Source organism: Trachemys scripta, chromosome 3, assembly GCF_013100865.1.
Source record: "Trachemys scripta elegans isolate TJP31775 chromosome 3, CAS_Tse_1.0, whole genome shotgun sequence".
Classification (NCBI taxonomy): Eukaryota; Metazoa; Chordata; order Testudines; family Emydidae; genus Trachemys; species Trachemys scripta.
This window is the reverse complement of record NC_048300.1, coordinates 58,216,692-58,232,714: the sequence shown is the minus strand read 5'-3', so window position 1 is coordinate 58,232,714 and position 16,023 is coordinate 58,216,692. Positions and strand designations below refer to the sequence as shown.

Below are 16,023 nucleotides of genomic sequence, written 5' to 3'. Positions count from 1 at the left end.
TTCTTTTATCCAAACTTCATTCACGGGAGGGTTAACATGGGAAAGAGAGGCAGTGCTGTTATTAGGATTCAGGTCACTGACATTACAACTGAAAGATTTCATTATTATCTGCATTCCTAAAGTGGACATATGCAGAATAATTACCAGCATTATTGAGAGAGAGGAAGGATGCTAGAGTGGTTAGGGCACTAAGTAGGATTTATGAGACCTGGGTTCAGTAACCTGCTCCACCACAAGCTTTCTGTATGTGTTTCAATTCCGCATCTGTAATATATGCATCTGTATAGATCTGCATCTGTAAATACAGGATAGTAGTACTTCTGTAACTCACAGGAGTGTAGTAAGGATAAAAACATTAGAGATTGTGGGATGCTTGGATGCTGAGGAGATGGTGGCCATATAAGTAACTTAAATAGGCGAGTAGATTGTCCTTTAATTCATGAGGGGCATATGTTGCACAGAATTTTAAGAGTTCAATTAATATGCCATGATATGAGAGAATGTAGGGATGCATAAAGCATTACTTGCAGGGCCGGCCTTAGGGCAGGGCAATGTGGGTGTCCACCCGGGGCGCTGTAGCCAGGAGGGCACTGTGGTGCATAGACCAGGGGCTTGGGCTTCCCCTCACTGCCTGCGGGGTGCAGCCTGGCATGGAGCGTTTCATACGCTTCCCTGCTCCTGAGCGGAGGCCACCTGCTCACCGCCCCACATGGTTTCCCAAGCTGGTTCCAAGTTCTGCCTCTGCACTCTGCGACTGCGAGCCAGACCCTTTCCTCCTTTCTCCCCCCCAGATTGTCCCAGCCCTGCTGTTCCTCTTTCCATGGGCGGCCTGAATGAAAGCCATTCAGCCCAATGGAATGTGAGTGTGGCGTCTCGGCCAGCCAATGGGAGCTGGAAGTTGCCAGCCTCTTCCAGATTGGGATGGGAAGGGAAGGGACTGGGAATTAAAACTGCAGGGCAGAGAGATCAGTAAGTCTTACGGGGTCCTGACCCTGTGCCCCAGGTTCCAGCCTCCTACAGCTGCCAGGGGACCCCCTCTCTATACCCCCATCTTCCAGCCCTTCCAGCTCCTGAGGGCCCCTTCCCTGTTCCCCCAGCTCCTAGTCCCCCGCAGCTCCCAGGGGACCCCTCCCTGTTCCCCCATCTCCCAGCTGCCTCATCTTCCAAGGGACCCCTCCCTGTGCCTCTAGGTCCCAGCCCACCCAGCTCCCAGGGACCCCTTCCTGTGCCCCTAGCTGCACCTCCTCTTGGGCTACCAACCCTTTGGGGCTCTGGCAGAGCAGCTGGATGCTGTGCTGAGTGGGAGAGTTTGGGAGGTGCAGGAGAGATACGACTCTGCCCCAGAGCCCACTCACCCTGTGAGAGTGCAGAAAACCGCCTACTGCATTGTCTTGGCTGTCTTGCTCAATGACCAAATGAGTGAATCCCTGTAACACTTGCTGGGGGAGTCAAAGTGACTTCTGTGGGGTTTTCTATGATGCCAATCACTGTGGCATCCAGATGTGAGTCACTGCAGGGCAGGATTGGCCCTACGTGGGTGACGTGGGCAGGGGCGGTGCTATGGTTAAGAGGCAAGAAGCAGGGTGGGCCTGGAGTGCGAGGTCATAGAAGGGAGTTTGGGACAATGAGGGGTGAGGGAAGAGGCAGTGGGGGCTTGGGCAATGGGGGTGGGGTGGGGAGCTGGGGAAGGCAGCTGGGGTCAGGGGCGCCAAAATACAAGTTTGCGCAGGGTGCTATTTTCCCTAAGGCCGGCCCTGATTACTTCATGAAAATATTTTTGAGTCTGTTGAAGAAAACATGAGAAAATATCATAACAATAATTATCAACAAAAATATTGGGAATCACACTTTTAAAAATGTGTTCAATTGTATGTAAATTAGGGCTGCAGATTAATCGCAGTTAATGCATGTGATTAATGCAAAACACATTAACTAGATTAAAAAGTAGTTGTGATTAATCACATTTTTAATCATACTCTTAATAATAAAATACCAATTTCAATTACAACACAGAATACAAAAGTGTACAGTGCTCACTTTATCTTATTGTTTTTTATTACAAATATTTTTACTGTAGTGTAATCTCTTTTATCATGAAATATCTTACACATCCAGAATTATTATTTTTTACATAATTGCACTCAAAAACAAAACAATGTAAAGCTTTAGAGCCTACATATCCATTCAGTCCTCTCCTTTGTTCAGCCAATTGCTAAGACAAACAAGTTTGTTTACATTTATGAGAGATAATGCTACCTGCTTCTTAATTATAATGTCACCTGAAAGTGAGAATAGGCATTTGCATGGCACTGTTGTAACTGGCGTTGCAAGGTATTTATATGCCAGATATGCTAAACATTCATATGTTCCTTCATGCTTCGACTTGCAGGCTCTAAAGTTTTACATTGTTTCGTTTTTTGAGTGGGGTTACGTAAAAAAACGCCTACATTTCTAAGTTGCACTTTCACGACAAAGAGATTGCACTGCAGTGTTTGTATGAAGTAAATTGAAAAATACTGTTATTTTCTTTATCTTTTTTACAGTGCAAATATTTATAATAAAAAATAATATAAGGTGAGCACTGTACACATTGTATTCTGTGTTGTAATTGAAATCAATATATTTGAAAAGGTAGAAAAACATCCAAAATATTTATAATAAATTTAAATTAGTATTCTATTATTGTTTAACAGTGCAATAAAAACTGCAATTAATCTTGACTATTTTTTTAATTGTGCAATTAATTGTAATGATTTTTTTAATCGTTTGACATCCCTAATGGACTTATATGTACTAACCTCTCACATATAGAAATTGAAGTTAAAATGTGTCTCTTGGGTGACAAGTGACATTTACGGCTCCTTAAACTACATATTTTGGCACAGTTTGCTTAGAAAAGGGTCTTTCATCGAATAACAAGGGTGTCGCATATAAGCGATAAAGTACCTCATACTGTTTGAGAGAGCTTGTATGGTTAAATATTTGAAATGTATGGTTTTGACAAACCTAACAAATATCGCTTTACATAAAATAACATCAAAACTGTGTAGGTATGCACTTTACAAGAAGAATGAGGACAAAGTCCCTGAAAATTTAAAATGCAAATACACAACATATAGATAGAGGATAGGGGAATGGGATGCAACAACCCAAGCAGTAATGAATTACAGGTTACAGATTTTGAAACTTCCACATTTTTTGGTTTAACTCTTTTGTCTTCTGTTTTGTTAAAAATATATTGGGAGACAATTATAGTTTTATATTTTTGGATATGTGAAGGTGTATTTTAATGGTTTGTTAACTTTTTATGTAAATTGTTTATTTTACAGAAGTACTTGATGAGATTCCTGTAAGAAAGCTAAGAAATTTTTATCCAGGTGTTGCAGAACACAAAGATATTTCTAAACTAGTTGTGCTCCTCTCCTCGTCTGTAAATTCCGTAAGAAAAGCAGCTAGTGAAGCACTGCAAGACTTTCAGAAATATAAGGTTCTGTGGACAGAAGACAGAGATGCTAAAGTTCAGGTAAATTTATTGATGAGCATTTCTAGAGGAGTATCTTCTATAACAGGGGTACACAGAGGTCAACTCATCGAGATTTTTGCCTAGTTTTACAGCAGTTTCTAGAGCCATGCAGTGGGACAGGGGTCCCGCAGGTCTCGCAGGACCCACTGCCATAATACCAGGAGCAGGATAAAAATTCAACAAACAAGTCGGGAGCAGGTGGAAGTGGGTATTATGGGGTGGGATGGAAGCGGGATTTAAAAAATAGTCCTCCCCTGCCACAAACAACTTCAACGCCCCGGCCAGCAGCCACTGCTTTCTGGCCGCCCAGCTCTGAAGGCAGTACTGCCGTCAGTAGCAGCGCAGAAATAAGGGGGGCCAAACGATACCACTGCTGTCCAGCCACCGAATGACAAGGCTCACAAGTGAAAAACAGACTCAATATCACACTGAAATGTAAGTAAAATATTTGTATTCCAATGGATTTATTTTATAATTATATGGCAAAAATGAGAATGTAAGCAATTTTTCAGTAATAATGTATTTTGACACTTTTGTATTTTTATGTCTGATTTTATAAGCAAATAGTTTTTAAGTGAGGTGAAACTTGGGGTACCTAAGACAAATCAGACTCTGAAAGCAATATAGTAGTCTGTAAAGGTTGAGAACCACTACTCTATAAGTCTCTTCATCGTCTGAAATACGAAGACAACTAAAGAAGATTGGAGGAAAAGGATGTGGAAATACATTGATTAACAGCTGAAAGAAATCACTATGACCTTACAGCAACAGGAGTAAACTATATATATTGTATTTTTCCTAAGCAGGAGCACCCCACAAGTGAGGTGAGTTAGGGTATATCTACACTGTGATTAAACACCCACGACTGGCTTATGTCAGCTGACTCGGGCTCACAAGGTTTGGGCTGCAGGGTTGTAAAATTGCAATATAGACGTTCAGGCTCAGGCTGTAGCCTAGGCTCTGGGACTCTCCCCCTTTGCAGGGTCCCAAAGCTTTGGCTCCAGCCCAAGCCCAAAAGTCTACACTGCAATTTTACAGCCCAGTAGCATGAGCCTGAGTCAGCTGACGTGATTCAGCCATGAGTGTTTAATCGCAGTGTAGATATACCCTTAATGGCTTTACAGCGCTAGAATTATTAGAATTCTCCAGCCACGCATTGGGAATGTGGGTGCCAGAAGTTCAGTTTCTGATATTACAGTGAACAGCACTAAAAATGGAACTTTACTGCAGCATAATATTCTTTTACCATGACATTTACTTTTACGATTGCATTTTCTATTAATTATACTTAGAATTAAAAATACCTCAAATATTGCAATTAATTAAACTACTCTGAGTATTTATACTTAATGTTAGAGAAGGATATATATTTTTTGATAAAATAATGTATTGCAAGTATGGGCTCCTACTTTGGGAGACAGATGCTTCCAGGTGCATTAAGATAGAACTCTTGGAAGTGCAGTGTCCTCTGGAACCATGAATGTGCCTAGCCCCAGCTGTAATTTAGCTCCTTGTCACCTCTGTCAATTTAAGGTCAGAAGCTCCAGTCTTCACATTCAATCTTTCCTTGGCTTTTCATTTTAAAAATCTCCAAAATAACCATTTGTACTGAGCTATTTTTTGTGTTTTCTCTGTTTTCATAAGTAGGCTAGATAGATTTAGGTAGTTCCACATTGTTGCATAGTCTCTGCAGTTGTCTTTGGCTCTCTGCCCTGTTATATGCTGGCTTGTTAACCCTGTTCTTCAGTTCTGGTTTGTTCATTGATGTAATTAACATCATTAGATTTTAAGGCCAGAAGGATCATTAGATCATCTAGTCTAACCTTCTGTATAACGCAAGTTATCAAACCTTACCCTTCCATTGTGCTGAGTAACTTGTATTTGACTAAAGCATATTTTCCAGAAAGGCATCCAGTCTTGATATGAAGATATAAAATATTGAGAATCTACCAGTTGTCTTGGCAGTTTGTTCTAATTGTTAATTCCCCTTACTTTTAAAAAATTGTGCTTTATTTCTAATTTGAATTTGTTTGGCTTTAGCTTCCAGCCATCAGTTCTTGTTATGCCTTTATTTGCTAGATTCAAGAGCCCTTTAGTATACAGTATTTTCTCCCTGGGAAGGTACTTTCACCATAATACGTCATAATTAAGTTACCTCTCAAAATTGTTTTTGATAAGCTAAATGGATTGAGGCCTTTACATTTCTCACTGTGAGGCATTTTTTCCAATCTTTGCTCCCCCATTAGCCTCAACATCTCCTCCTGCATGTTCTGACCATGCTCACTGTATGCTTTCCTAGCCTCTGCCACCACATGCCTTCATGCATTCAGCTGTGCCCTATCAGTACGGGAGGACTGCATGAGCTCAGAAAACATGTCATCGTGGAGTGCATTTTTTTCACCTTCTAATCTGCAATAGACGGATTTGATATGGGGAGCATAGAAACATTTGCATCTGCAGGGGGAATAAAAAGGGAGAGTAAAATTTAAGAAGATACATTTCTGAGAACAAAAGGGAGAGTCTTTCACAGTGAATCAAGCAATTCATAGCAGACAGCACATGTGCTTTAGATACAAGGTTGCATTTTGATTTTTATATTGAGCACCTGCCGGTATGGTGACACATCACACACAGCTGGGCAACAGAATTCGGTTTCCAGGCAGCCCTGGTAAGCCAAAGGGTACGCGGAGTTGGCTTCTTCCGCCTTCATAATATGTGGGAATGGTTTCAAACTGTAACACCCTCCTTTCCCATAGCAAGCAATGCTGGTTGGGTTTGCCATTTAAAAGGAGGGGCTGCGGTTTTGGGGTGGATGTGCACACCCCTCCTGCCACCGCGTGGCTTTTCTCCGGGATGATCCCTTTTAGCCAAGTGCAAACAGCCCAGCATGAATGGGGTCCTTTTACTGTTCCCTTACAAAAATTCCCCTATTTCAACCAGGTGACCATGAATGATATCACTCTCCTGAGGCTGACACAGAAAGATAAAGACCAAATGTTGCATGAATGCAACCAAAACCCAGGACCATTCGCTGCCATGCTTTGTGCTGCAGTGATTCCAGATTACTTGCTACTGGCTTGGCGTGGTAAAGTGTCCTACCGTGGAGGACAAAATAAGGCAGCCCTCCCCAGAAACCTTCTGCAAAGGCTTTCAGAGTACCTCCAGGAGAGCTTCATGGATATGTCCCTAGAGGATTCCCACTCCATCCCCAGACACGTTAACAGACTTTTCCAATAGCTATACTGGCTGTGAATGCGTCCCAATTCTTCAGGGCAAATCAAACAGAAAGCACAATTGCTTTTAACCCCTGTAGTGTAGTTACATATGTGCACTCACCAGAGGTGCCTTCTCCAGCTTAAGGGTCCAGGAACCTGCCTTGGGAGGGTATTGGCTCTAGGGTGAGGAAAAGGTCCTGGTTGCCGGGGAGAACGGATTCTCTGCTTGCCTGCTGTGCATTCTCCTCCTTCTCCTCCTCTTCCTCATCCACAAAATCCTCCTCAGTGTTGTGTGAGACTCCCCCCTTGCAGGTATCCATGGACAGTGGTGGGGTACTGGTAGGGTTCCCCCCTAGAATGGCATGCAGCTGATCATAGAAGCAGCATGTATGGGGCTCTGACCTGGAGTGACCGTTTGCCTCCTTTGTCTTGTAGTAGGCTTGCCTGAGCTCCTTAACTTTCACACGGCACTGCTGTGTGTCCCTGATGTAGCCTCTCTCCACCATGCCCCATGCGATTTTGGCATATATATTAGCATTTCTTCTGCTGGATCGGAGTTCTGCCTGCACAGATTCTTCTCCCCATACAGAAATCAGATCCAGTGTCTCCCGTTTGCTCCATGTTGGAACTCATTTGCGATTCTGGGACTGCATGGTCACCTGTACTGCTGAGCTCACCAAGCTGACCAAACAGGAAATGAAATTCAAAAGTTCCCGGGGCTTTTCCTGTGTACCTGGCTAGTGAATCAGAGTTAGAAGTGCTGTCCAGAGCGGTCACATTGGAGCACTCAGGGATAGCTCCCGGAGGCCAATACCGTCGAATTATACAACGCTGCATCTGCACTACCTCAATTCGACCCAAGAAGGTCAATTTTAGCGCTACTCCCCTCATCAGGGAGGAGTACAAGAGTTGATTTTAAGAGCACTTTAGGTCGACAGAACGGGGTTGGTTGTGTAGCCTCATTGTTTATAAAATTGACCTACCACGACTAAATTTGACCTAACCTCGTAGTGTAGACCAGCCCTTAGAGAAAGTTTTAAGGAAACTACCTGCCGTTGAAAAGCCTATATGTTTAGAGTTAGGGTCAATTTAGAGCAACAAGACAATTTTGAAGACTAACTCCAAAAAGTCTTCAGGATTAAAGAAATCCAGAGGCAATGGATATGAGTTGAATTCAGCATTAATTACCTCTTCCTTGGTGTTGAAAAGGAGGTATGATCATTGCTCTGAGACTTGTTCAGAAAGCAAGAAAGTCTATGTTTGATAGTAAAGACTGCTTCACTTTAAAGAGACCCAGTGCTGAACCTCCTTTGCTTTCAGGGGGATTGGGAGCAGGAGTGTGCTTTGGTATTGTTCACTTTGGTTCCACCCATCCTAATAGTGTCCTCTTGTTAATGGAGTATCCAGTACCCAATGACTATGGGTCACTTCCCTTGGAAAACATTCTGACTGTGAGGACAAATCTGATTAGGAAGATATGGGTGCTGATCCTGTCCCAGATAATTGACTGATATTAGTTCGTCAACATCCCTAGATGAGGATGTAGCTACATTCTCAGTTTTTCCATTTGATCACTAAAAACAATTTTACTAGATGATATCTAGGGTGGCAGAATGATTTTAGTGTGTCTCTAGTCAGGAGATGACCCAACTTTTACTTGGTATTCTGGGATTCCTTGATTCACAGAATACAAGGTCATAAAGGACCACTGTGATCTGACCTCCTGAATAATACAAGCCATAGGACTTCTCTGAATTAATTCCTGTTTGACTAGAGCACATCTTTTAGAAGAAATGTGCGAACTTAATTTAAAAATGGTCAGTGATAGAGAATTCACCACAACCCATGGCAAGTTGTTCCAGTGGTTAATTAACCTCAGTGTTAAATCTTTCCTATTTCCCTAATTTCCAGTCTGAATTTCTCTAGCTTCAACTTCTTCTTTGAGTTACTGTTGCTGTGTGTATTCTACATGTGGGTAAGTGTGCACACTGTGTGCCCAAGCCTGGAACTTCTTCATAGTCGTGTCTTTTGATCTGCACATGGTCAGTAACTCTCCTTGTGCTCCCAACTGAGGGTATACGAGGCAGTGTGGGTCAATGCTTCTCTAGTTCTTTCTTACGGCTGGATGGCCTGAGTTGGAATCATTCCCTCCTTCATTATTGCAGAATCTGTAAAATTTAATTGTGAATAGTTTATATCTTACCTTAGGAATTCTATTTAGTGTAGTTTAGTATAGACTAGAAAACTCCCCTAACCTCCACCCCAGTTGAGGTGAAATCTTCCCTGGTCCCAAGATTATGCCCAGGGTCCTGAATTTAAGAACTGTGTCTTCTGCCATCACTCCTTCTCCATCAGTGATGAGCATCACGGGTGCGTGTACTCTCTAAGTGCGGCACATGTCTTCCTTCTTGCCCAGAACTAAAGATGCCTGAGAGCTCTGACTGAAAAAGTCTGATGGAAGAGGCTATGAGGCCCTGCTCTGACACAGGTCTGACACAGGTCCCCCTGTACATCCACCTCAGCTGATCAGCAGTGCCCCTCCAAGCACATGCATTGGAGCAGAGCTCTTAGCAAGCCAAGGGCTCGTCACACAGGACTCCCCATGTGAGTAAGAGACACTTGCATGAGCATAAGGACAAATCCCTGCATTGGACTGTCCAGGAGAAATGTGTTTCCTCTCTGAACTGGTCCAGGTTGGGCAAGACATTGTGTGTGGAACCCTCGGAAGCAGCTCTGCCGAGACCCTCAGGCTGGAGGGTAAGGTGTGGGAAAAGAGAGATTCAACAGTGACTGATGATGACCGGGGCAGAAAGACAGATGCTCTCCAGTCCTATCTATGAATGCAGGTATCATCTCGTCATTCCAAAGTCTATCTGGCTCTGTCACATGAACTGGGACCTTTAGGCATTTGTATTGGAACTCCTTGGACTCCGGGCCATACAGAGACCTTTGTAATGCTGGAGGTTATCATCCTTCCTTATGCGCAGTCTCCGCTCCTTTTGGGCCCTGCTCTCCTGAGAGATGTCCTTACCCCAGAGGAAGAACTGTTGCCGTTGTCTCAGGAGAGGTCGATCTCCATCCATTGGGCAGGAACTCCTCAGTACCAGCGGTACCGTTGCTACCAATTAAAGAATGCAATGCAAATGTCCTCAGAATCAGAGGACTGGAGGAGATAGCTGCACCAGTATCTTCGCAAAGGCAGTAGAGCCCTGACAGACAGCCAAGGCATTATTATCCCTCCAGTTATGACCCCCTCCAGGGACACTTGGTATCGATTCCCGCGGGGGCCACCATGACCTTGGATTCTTCCTTCTGGCCTTTTTGGGGCCTGGGGACCCCTATAGCAGGCACTTCTCAGGAGTCGTACCACTTCTCCCCCTCTCGTCAGCTGGTCCCATCAATATATGAGGAGGAAGAACCAGACCTGGTTCCACTGGTACTGCCGGTTCTGATGGGGGCCTCCTTATAGTCTCTGGATACTGCCATCACTCCTTCATCACCCTCTCCACTGGCTAACCACTGGCAATATCAGGAGTTGTCGCAAGGGGTCACTAATGATCTACATATCCTGCTAGAGGAGTCCCAGGACCCTCAACATTGATTCCTGAACATTTTATAACCACAGGGACCAACCAGGAGGCCCTTCCAATCAATAAGGCCATATTAGAACCATTCAGAGCATCTGGTACACACCAGAATCTCATGCTTCTATGCCAAAAAGAGCCAAAAGATGCTATTTTGTGCTGGCCAAGGGTGCTGACTTTTTGTTTTCCCATCTGACCCTAAGTCATTGGTGATACAGGCAGCTATGGAGAGAGCTTGGCCACACCACCAAAAATCTACCCTGCCAAATAAAGGGTCAAAGGGACTGCATCTCATGGGTAGAAAGGTGTTCTCCTTCACAGGCCTTCAATTTCATATAGCTAATTAACATGCTTTATTAGCAAATTACAATTTTAACATCTACACTACGCTCGCGGAATTTAAAGACAAACTGACCATGGAAGACTGAGCCCAGTTTCTATCCTCTCTGGATGAGGGGAAATTGGTAGCAAAGGTGGCTCTTCAGTCTGTGGTAGATGCCACAGATACAACATTCAGATCTTTGGCCAAAGGATCATGTGAAATGACTTGTGGTTCCAGTCATCGGACTTCCCAAGAGAGGCCCAAAATACTATACAAGACCTCCCCTTTGATGAGTTCAACTTTTTAAATGAAAAGACTGATGAGTTTCTACACTCTGTAAAGGACTCAAGATCCACCATGCAATCCCTGAGGATTTACACTGCTGCCCCCAGGAGGAAACACTAGAAACAGACCGTTAGACCAAGACTACCCCCCTTCACATACTCTATACTACCAGCATCCACCTGAACCTCTTTGTACATGACAAAGGATTTAGAGGTTCCATTTCTTGTCTCTCTCCACTGCTGCACCCTCCAAGTACTCCCAGCAACAGGCCAGAGGCCCTTTTTTGGCATGCACATCAAGTCCCACGTACCACCACTGATGCCACCTACTTCTCCTCCTGTCATCTTTTGAGGCCATCTTACTTTATTGCCAACAGTTGGAACAAGATCACCATGGAAACTTGGGTTCTGGAGATTATCCATGAGGGATACTCTATAGAGTTTCTTTCTCTCCCATCTCACAAACCACCTTCCCAACACCACTTCAGGGATCCCTCTCACCAACTGATTCTTCAACAGCAATTGGAATCCCTATAATGTCGGGCGTGATAGAGAGTGTCCCACTTCAGTATCAAGGGAGAGGGTTCTATTCCCCATATTTCCTAATCCCAAAAAAAGACAGAGGGTGGAGACCCTCTTGGACCTTCAGCAGTTCATCATCTTTATCCGAAAGCTGAAATTCAGGATGATTACTCTGGGCTCTATAATCCCCTCCTTTCAGAAGGGAGTGTGATTCACAGCTCTCGACATGAAGGATGCATATTTCTGTCAATTAGCCACTTTTTAATCCAATCAGTGTGTGCCATATTAATTTTGTGTCATTCTAGTTTTTTAATCAAAATGACACATGATACCAAGTCAAATGCCTTATAGGTATTCAGTTATCTGGTTTATTCTCCTTTCAGCCTTAGTGTTTGTAAGGCTACAGATTTGACAGGATGTTTGAGACTTTCAAATCAGCCATTGCTCCTGCACTTCTTATGATGATTGTCTATCTTAGTTTCTTGCATCAGGACATGGAATTACAGGCTGTTGGGTCCTAGAAACCATGATGTGTGGCTACTCAATCTAGTTCCACTCCCTGCTTCCTCCCAAGATATCTCTTTTCAGGGATCCCTCTAATGAGAAAATGTTGAGATCAAGTGTCTCCCCTGCTGAAGATAGAATCCACAGAAAACCTTGCAGAGGAGTCAGAGGGGGAGAAATCTATTCAAGGTACTCTTTCTGCAAAAGGACAGTGGTCTTTACCCTAATCATGGACTTTGGAAAGTTTAACAGATACATCAAGAGTTTTAAGTTTCAGATACTCACTTTGTCTTTCATAATCTGTTCACTCTCCTTGTAAAATTGATTTGGGATTTTCAGTTTGAAAGATCTTTAGTTTCATATTGCAGTCAGGTCATTCCACTTTCAGTACCTCAGATTTTATAGAGTCATAGAAATGTAGGTCTGGAAGGGACCTTGAGAGGGACCCTGTATGTGAGGCTAAACCAAGTAGACCTAGACAATCCCTGACAGGTATTTGTCTAACCTGTTCTTAAAAATTTTCTATTATGGGGATTCCACAACCTCCCTTGGAAGCCTATTCCAGTGCTTTACTATCCTTATAGTTAGAAAGCTTTTCCTAATATCTAACTAAATCTCCCTTGCTGCAGATTTTACCCATTACTTCTTGTCCTACCTTCAGTGGACATAGAGAACAATTGATCATTGAACTCTTTATAGCAGTCCCCAGCTTAGATGAGCAGTGAATTCAGCCATCTTGAAAAGTCTTACAAGCCTCAGCAGAAGGAACTTGCAACCTATTTCAATCTGTGAGTTTCCTCATACATTAAAAAAATTCTCAACGGTCCCAACCCAGGATCTCTTTAATTGGAGCCATTCTGGGCTAGATTCAGGCCAACACCTTCCTTCTGAAATAAAGAGTTTTGAACCTCTCAGATCATATATATCAGGGATCGGCAACCTTTGGCCCGTGGCCCGCCAGGGTAAGCCAGGGCTGCGGGATGCGGCGGGCAGCACATCCCTTGGCCCTCGCAGCTTCCCACAGCCCCCATTGGCCTGGAGCAGCGAACGGCGGTCAGTGGGAGCCGCGATTGGCCGAACCTGTGGACGCAGCAGATAAACAAATTGGCCCGGCCCGCCAGGGTGTTTACCCTGGTGGGTTGCGTGCCAAAGGTTGCCGATCCCTGATATATACTGTGTGTTGAAGCAGAACTCATGTCAGACAGTGAAATTCTGCCTCCAGTTGATGGGTCTCATGGCTTCCATGAAACATGTGACATCCTTTTCTCAACTTTGAATGAGGCCACTTTAACACTTGCTAGTTCAGAACTTCAGAGCCATTGTGGAATGTCTTGTCATCTTGACAATTATATCAGAAATCCTCCAGGTCTTCTTCAAGTTGCTTGTACATATATATTCCATTTGTGGTGCACATGAGCTGCGTACACTTGAGAGCAAAATCTTTTGGGTCGTATATATGACCTTATGCATTGTATTGAGGTTGTAAAGGGCAGACTTCTTTTGTCTTCATGCACACACTAAATCAGTTGTTGTGTATTTAATTTTAAATACTATAATTGTTTCAGTTTACTTATTCGTATCATTAGTGTAGTTTTGCCTGTAGTCACATAGGTTTACTCCTTATTATTTTTGTTTTTTAATTGTTTTCTGTTTGAGGGGAAATATATTTCCCTGGTACCAGGATGTAGGGATGACTGAACCAAAGTTTCCTGGGTTCAAGTACTGCCCCTTCTGTGGTGTAACTATAATGTTCACACGAGGATCACAAAAGATTCCTTTTGTCTCAGAGACGAGCATATCCTTAACAAATGCTCCATTTGCAAGTCCTTTTCAAAAAGGTCAAGAGAGGCTTGTCTCAAATTATTTCTCTCTCAGAGGGCTATGTGGCTCTCATCTGACCTGACCAAACAAGACCTCCTTCCAAACATGAAAGTCTGAGTCCAGAAGTGCCCTAATGAGCTCTGGATCAGCTGCTAGCTCCATAAACAGATGTAGCCCTGACTATGGACAGTGCTGGATTACCGCATGGCCCAATGGGTTCTTGCCCAAGGGCCCCGGATAATTTGGGGGGCCTGCAGAAATGGCCAGAACTCTGCTCCTGCTTCTCCTGTCCCCCCGCTCTGCTTCTCCTCTGTCTTCCCCCTGAGGCCACACCTCCAGCCCAGCTGGCAGCCTGTGGAATGGCTAGCAATCCATATTCCCTCTGCCCCCAGGCCGTGCTGGCTGAGCAGCTGAGGTGGCCCGAGTCTGTCCCTGTGATGTGCTGGACCAAGGCTTCCCCCCCCCCGGCCCCTGTGTCTCACTGGACCAAGCCCCAAACCCCCCTCTCCTGCTTGGTGCGGGGATGGACCCAGGGCTCCCCCATGCTGCGCTGGACCGAGCCCCAGCCCCGGCCCAACATGGAGCTGGACTGAGCCCCTCTCCCCCGTGAAGGCACAGAGCTCACTCGCCTGAGCCCCTCTCCCTTACTCCCATGAGGCACTGAGCTCACCCCAGTCCCTCTTCCTTTCCCCCTTCCCTCCCCGGCATGGAGCTGATCTGAACCCCTTTCCCCTTTTCCTCCTCCCCCTGCATGAGGGAGCCCACTCACTGAGCCCCTCTTCCCCATGAGGGGCAGAGCTCACCTGAGCCCCTCTCCCTTCCCCTTACTCCCTGAGCTGGCCCAACCCCCTCTCCCATCCCCCATGCAGGGCTGGCCTGAGCCCCACTGCTCACCACCATCACCCTCAAGCCCCGCTGCTCACCCCTCCCCAACCTCCTTTTTGGCAAAACTGGGCATTGTCCTGTTGGGTCTTGCCAACTGGTGATCAGGCAGGGGGCAGGGCTCCATGGCAGGAGGGAGGTTGTGGGGGGCTCAAATGTTCTTTGAGCCCAGGGTCCCAATGTATCTTAATCCGCCCCTGACTATGGACCCTGGTAGGGCTGTGAAACAGTCGTAAGTCTTCTGCCAGTGGGAGAAAGGAGCATCACTCCTCTGGCAAATGTAAAGTCAGATCCCTTTCTGCAGACCTGACCAAAAAGAAGGCTGAAATTGCTTCATCACTCCCACACTGTGGGAACACCACAGTCCAAATTGGATATTGCAGGAGCCCTGAGAATGCATCGCACTGTACTCTTAAGACTGTCTCAGGGATTGAGACAACCCCCGCACCAGTTTGCATGACATCATCTTTCTCAATACTTTAATCATGTATGGTACCAGGAGATCCCCAGGTAACAGCAGAGCCAGACTCTGTTACTCTCCACTCTGCTGAAAATCTCAGCTATGGCACTGACTACCACTGCTGCATGAGCACATCTTCATCACCAAGCAAGACATATTCCATGGTGCTCCCTGGAATCCTGGCTAGGTTAGATCCTCCTTTCTGATTCTGAAATACCAGGGAAGGGTCCTATATATACTCCCCAAGGCTCCATTCATGGGAGCCTTATGCATCAAGAGGAAATCAAGGGCCTCCTATACACAACATACATCAAGTATTTACAGGGAGACATAATTCCTGATTCACTCCACTTTGACCTCCAGGTCCCTTTCCTTACCGCATGCCTTCATGACCTTTTTGAAGCTATTGGGGCTTACACAATGCCAGATAACACCCTCTTCTGAACTTCCATCTAGGGTTAGGACCACCTCCCCTTTCTTTTTCCAGGAGCTAAGTAGCTCAGATTCCTATACATCAGACTGAGAATACAGAGAAAATTTCTGAGGAGGAACTTCCTTCTGTGGAGGAACACACTATATCAGCTGGCATCTCATCATTGTCCCAGACCAAGCAGTAGTTCCATCCACACCAATCCAGTTGGATGACTAAGAACTTTGAGGACTTAATCTGCCATACTGAGGAGTCTCTTGAAATATCTGTGGATGTACTAGAAGAGAGCTCCCACAATCTCTTTGATATACTGCATGCTTCCATGCTGGTCAGCTACTGCTAGCTCTTAATGGCAAAAAACATATGGCAAACTTTGGCATCAGTTGCACCAACCTCTGAGAAAGAGGAGAAGAGGTACCAGGTACTGTCCACTGGATTTGTATACCTATCTGTACACCTATGCTTGGTTCCATAGT

At 44.8% G+C, this 16,023-nt stretch overlaps 1 protein-coding gene across 1 annotated transcript in view; it reads left to right on the top strand.

Annotated features, from left to right (window-relative positions):
* The window catches only part of DNAH8 (dynein axonemal heavy chain 8), a 585,957-nt gene that overhangs the window by 213,995 nt on the left and 355,939 nt on the right, over window positions 1-16,023 (top strand). Inside the window, exons 27-28 of the mRNA XM_034764627.1 lie at window positions 1,630-1,646; window positions 3,344-3,523. Of these exons, the coding sequence (XP_034620518.1) occupies window positions 1,630-1,646; window positions 3,344-3,523 (197 nt within the window). The remainder of the gene's footprint in view (window positions 1-1,629; window positions 1,647-3,343; window positions 3,524-16,023) is intronic.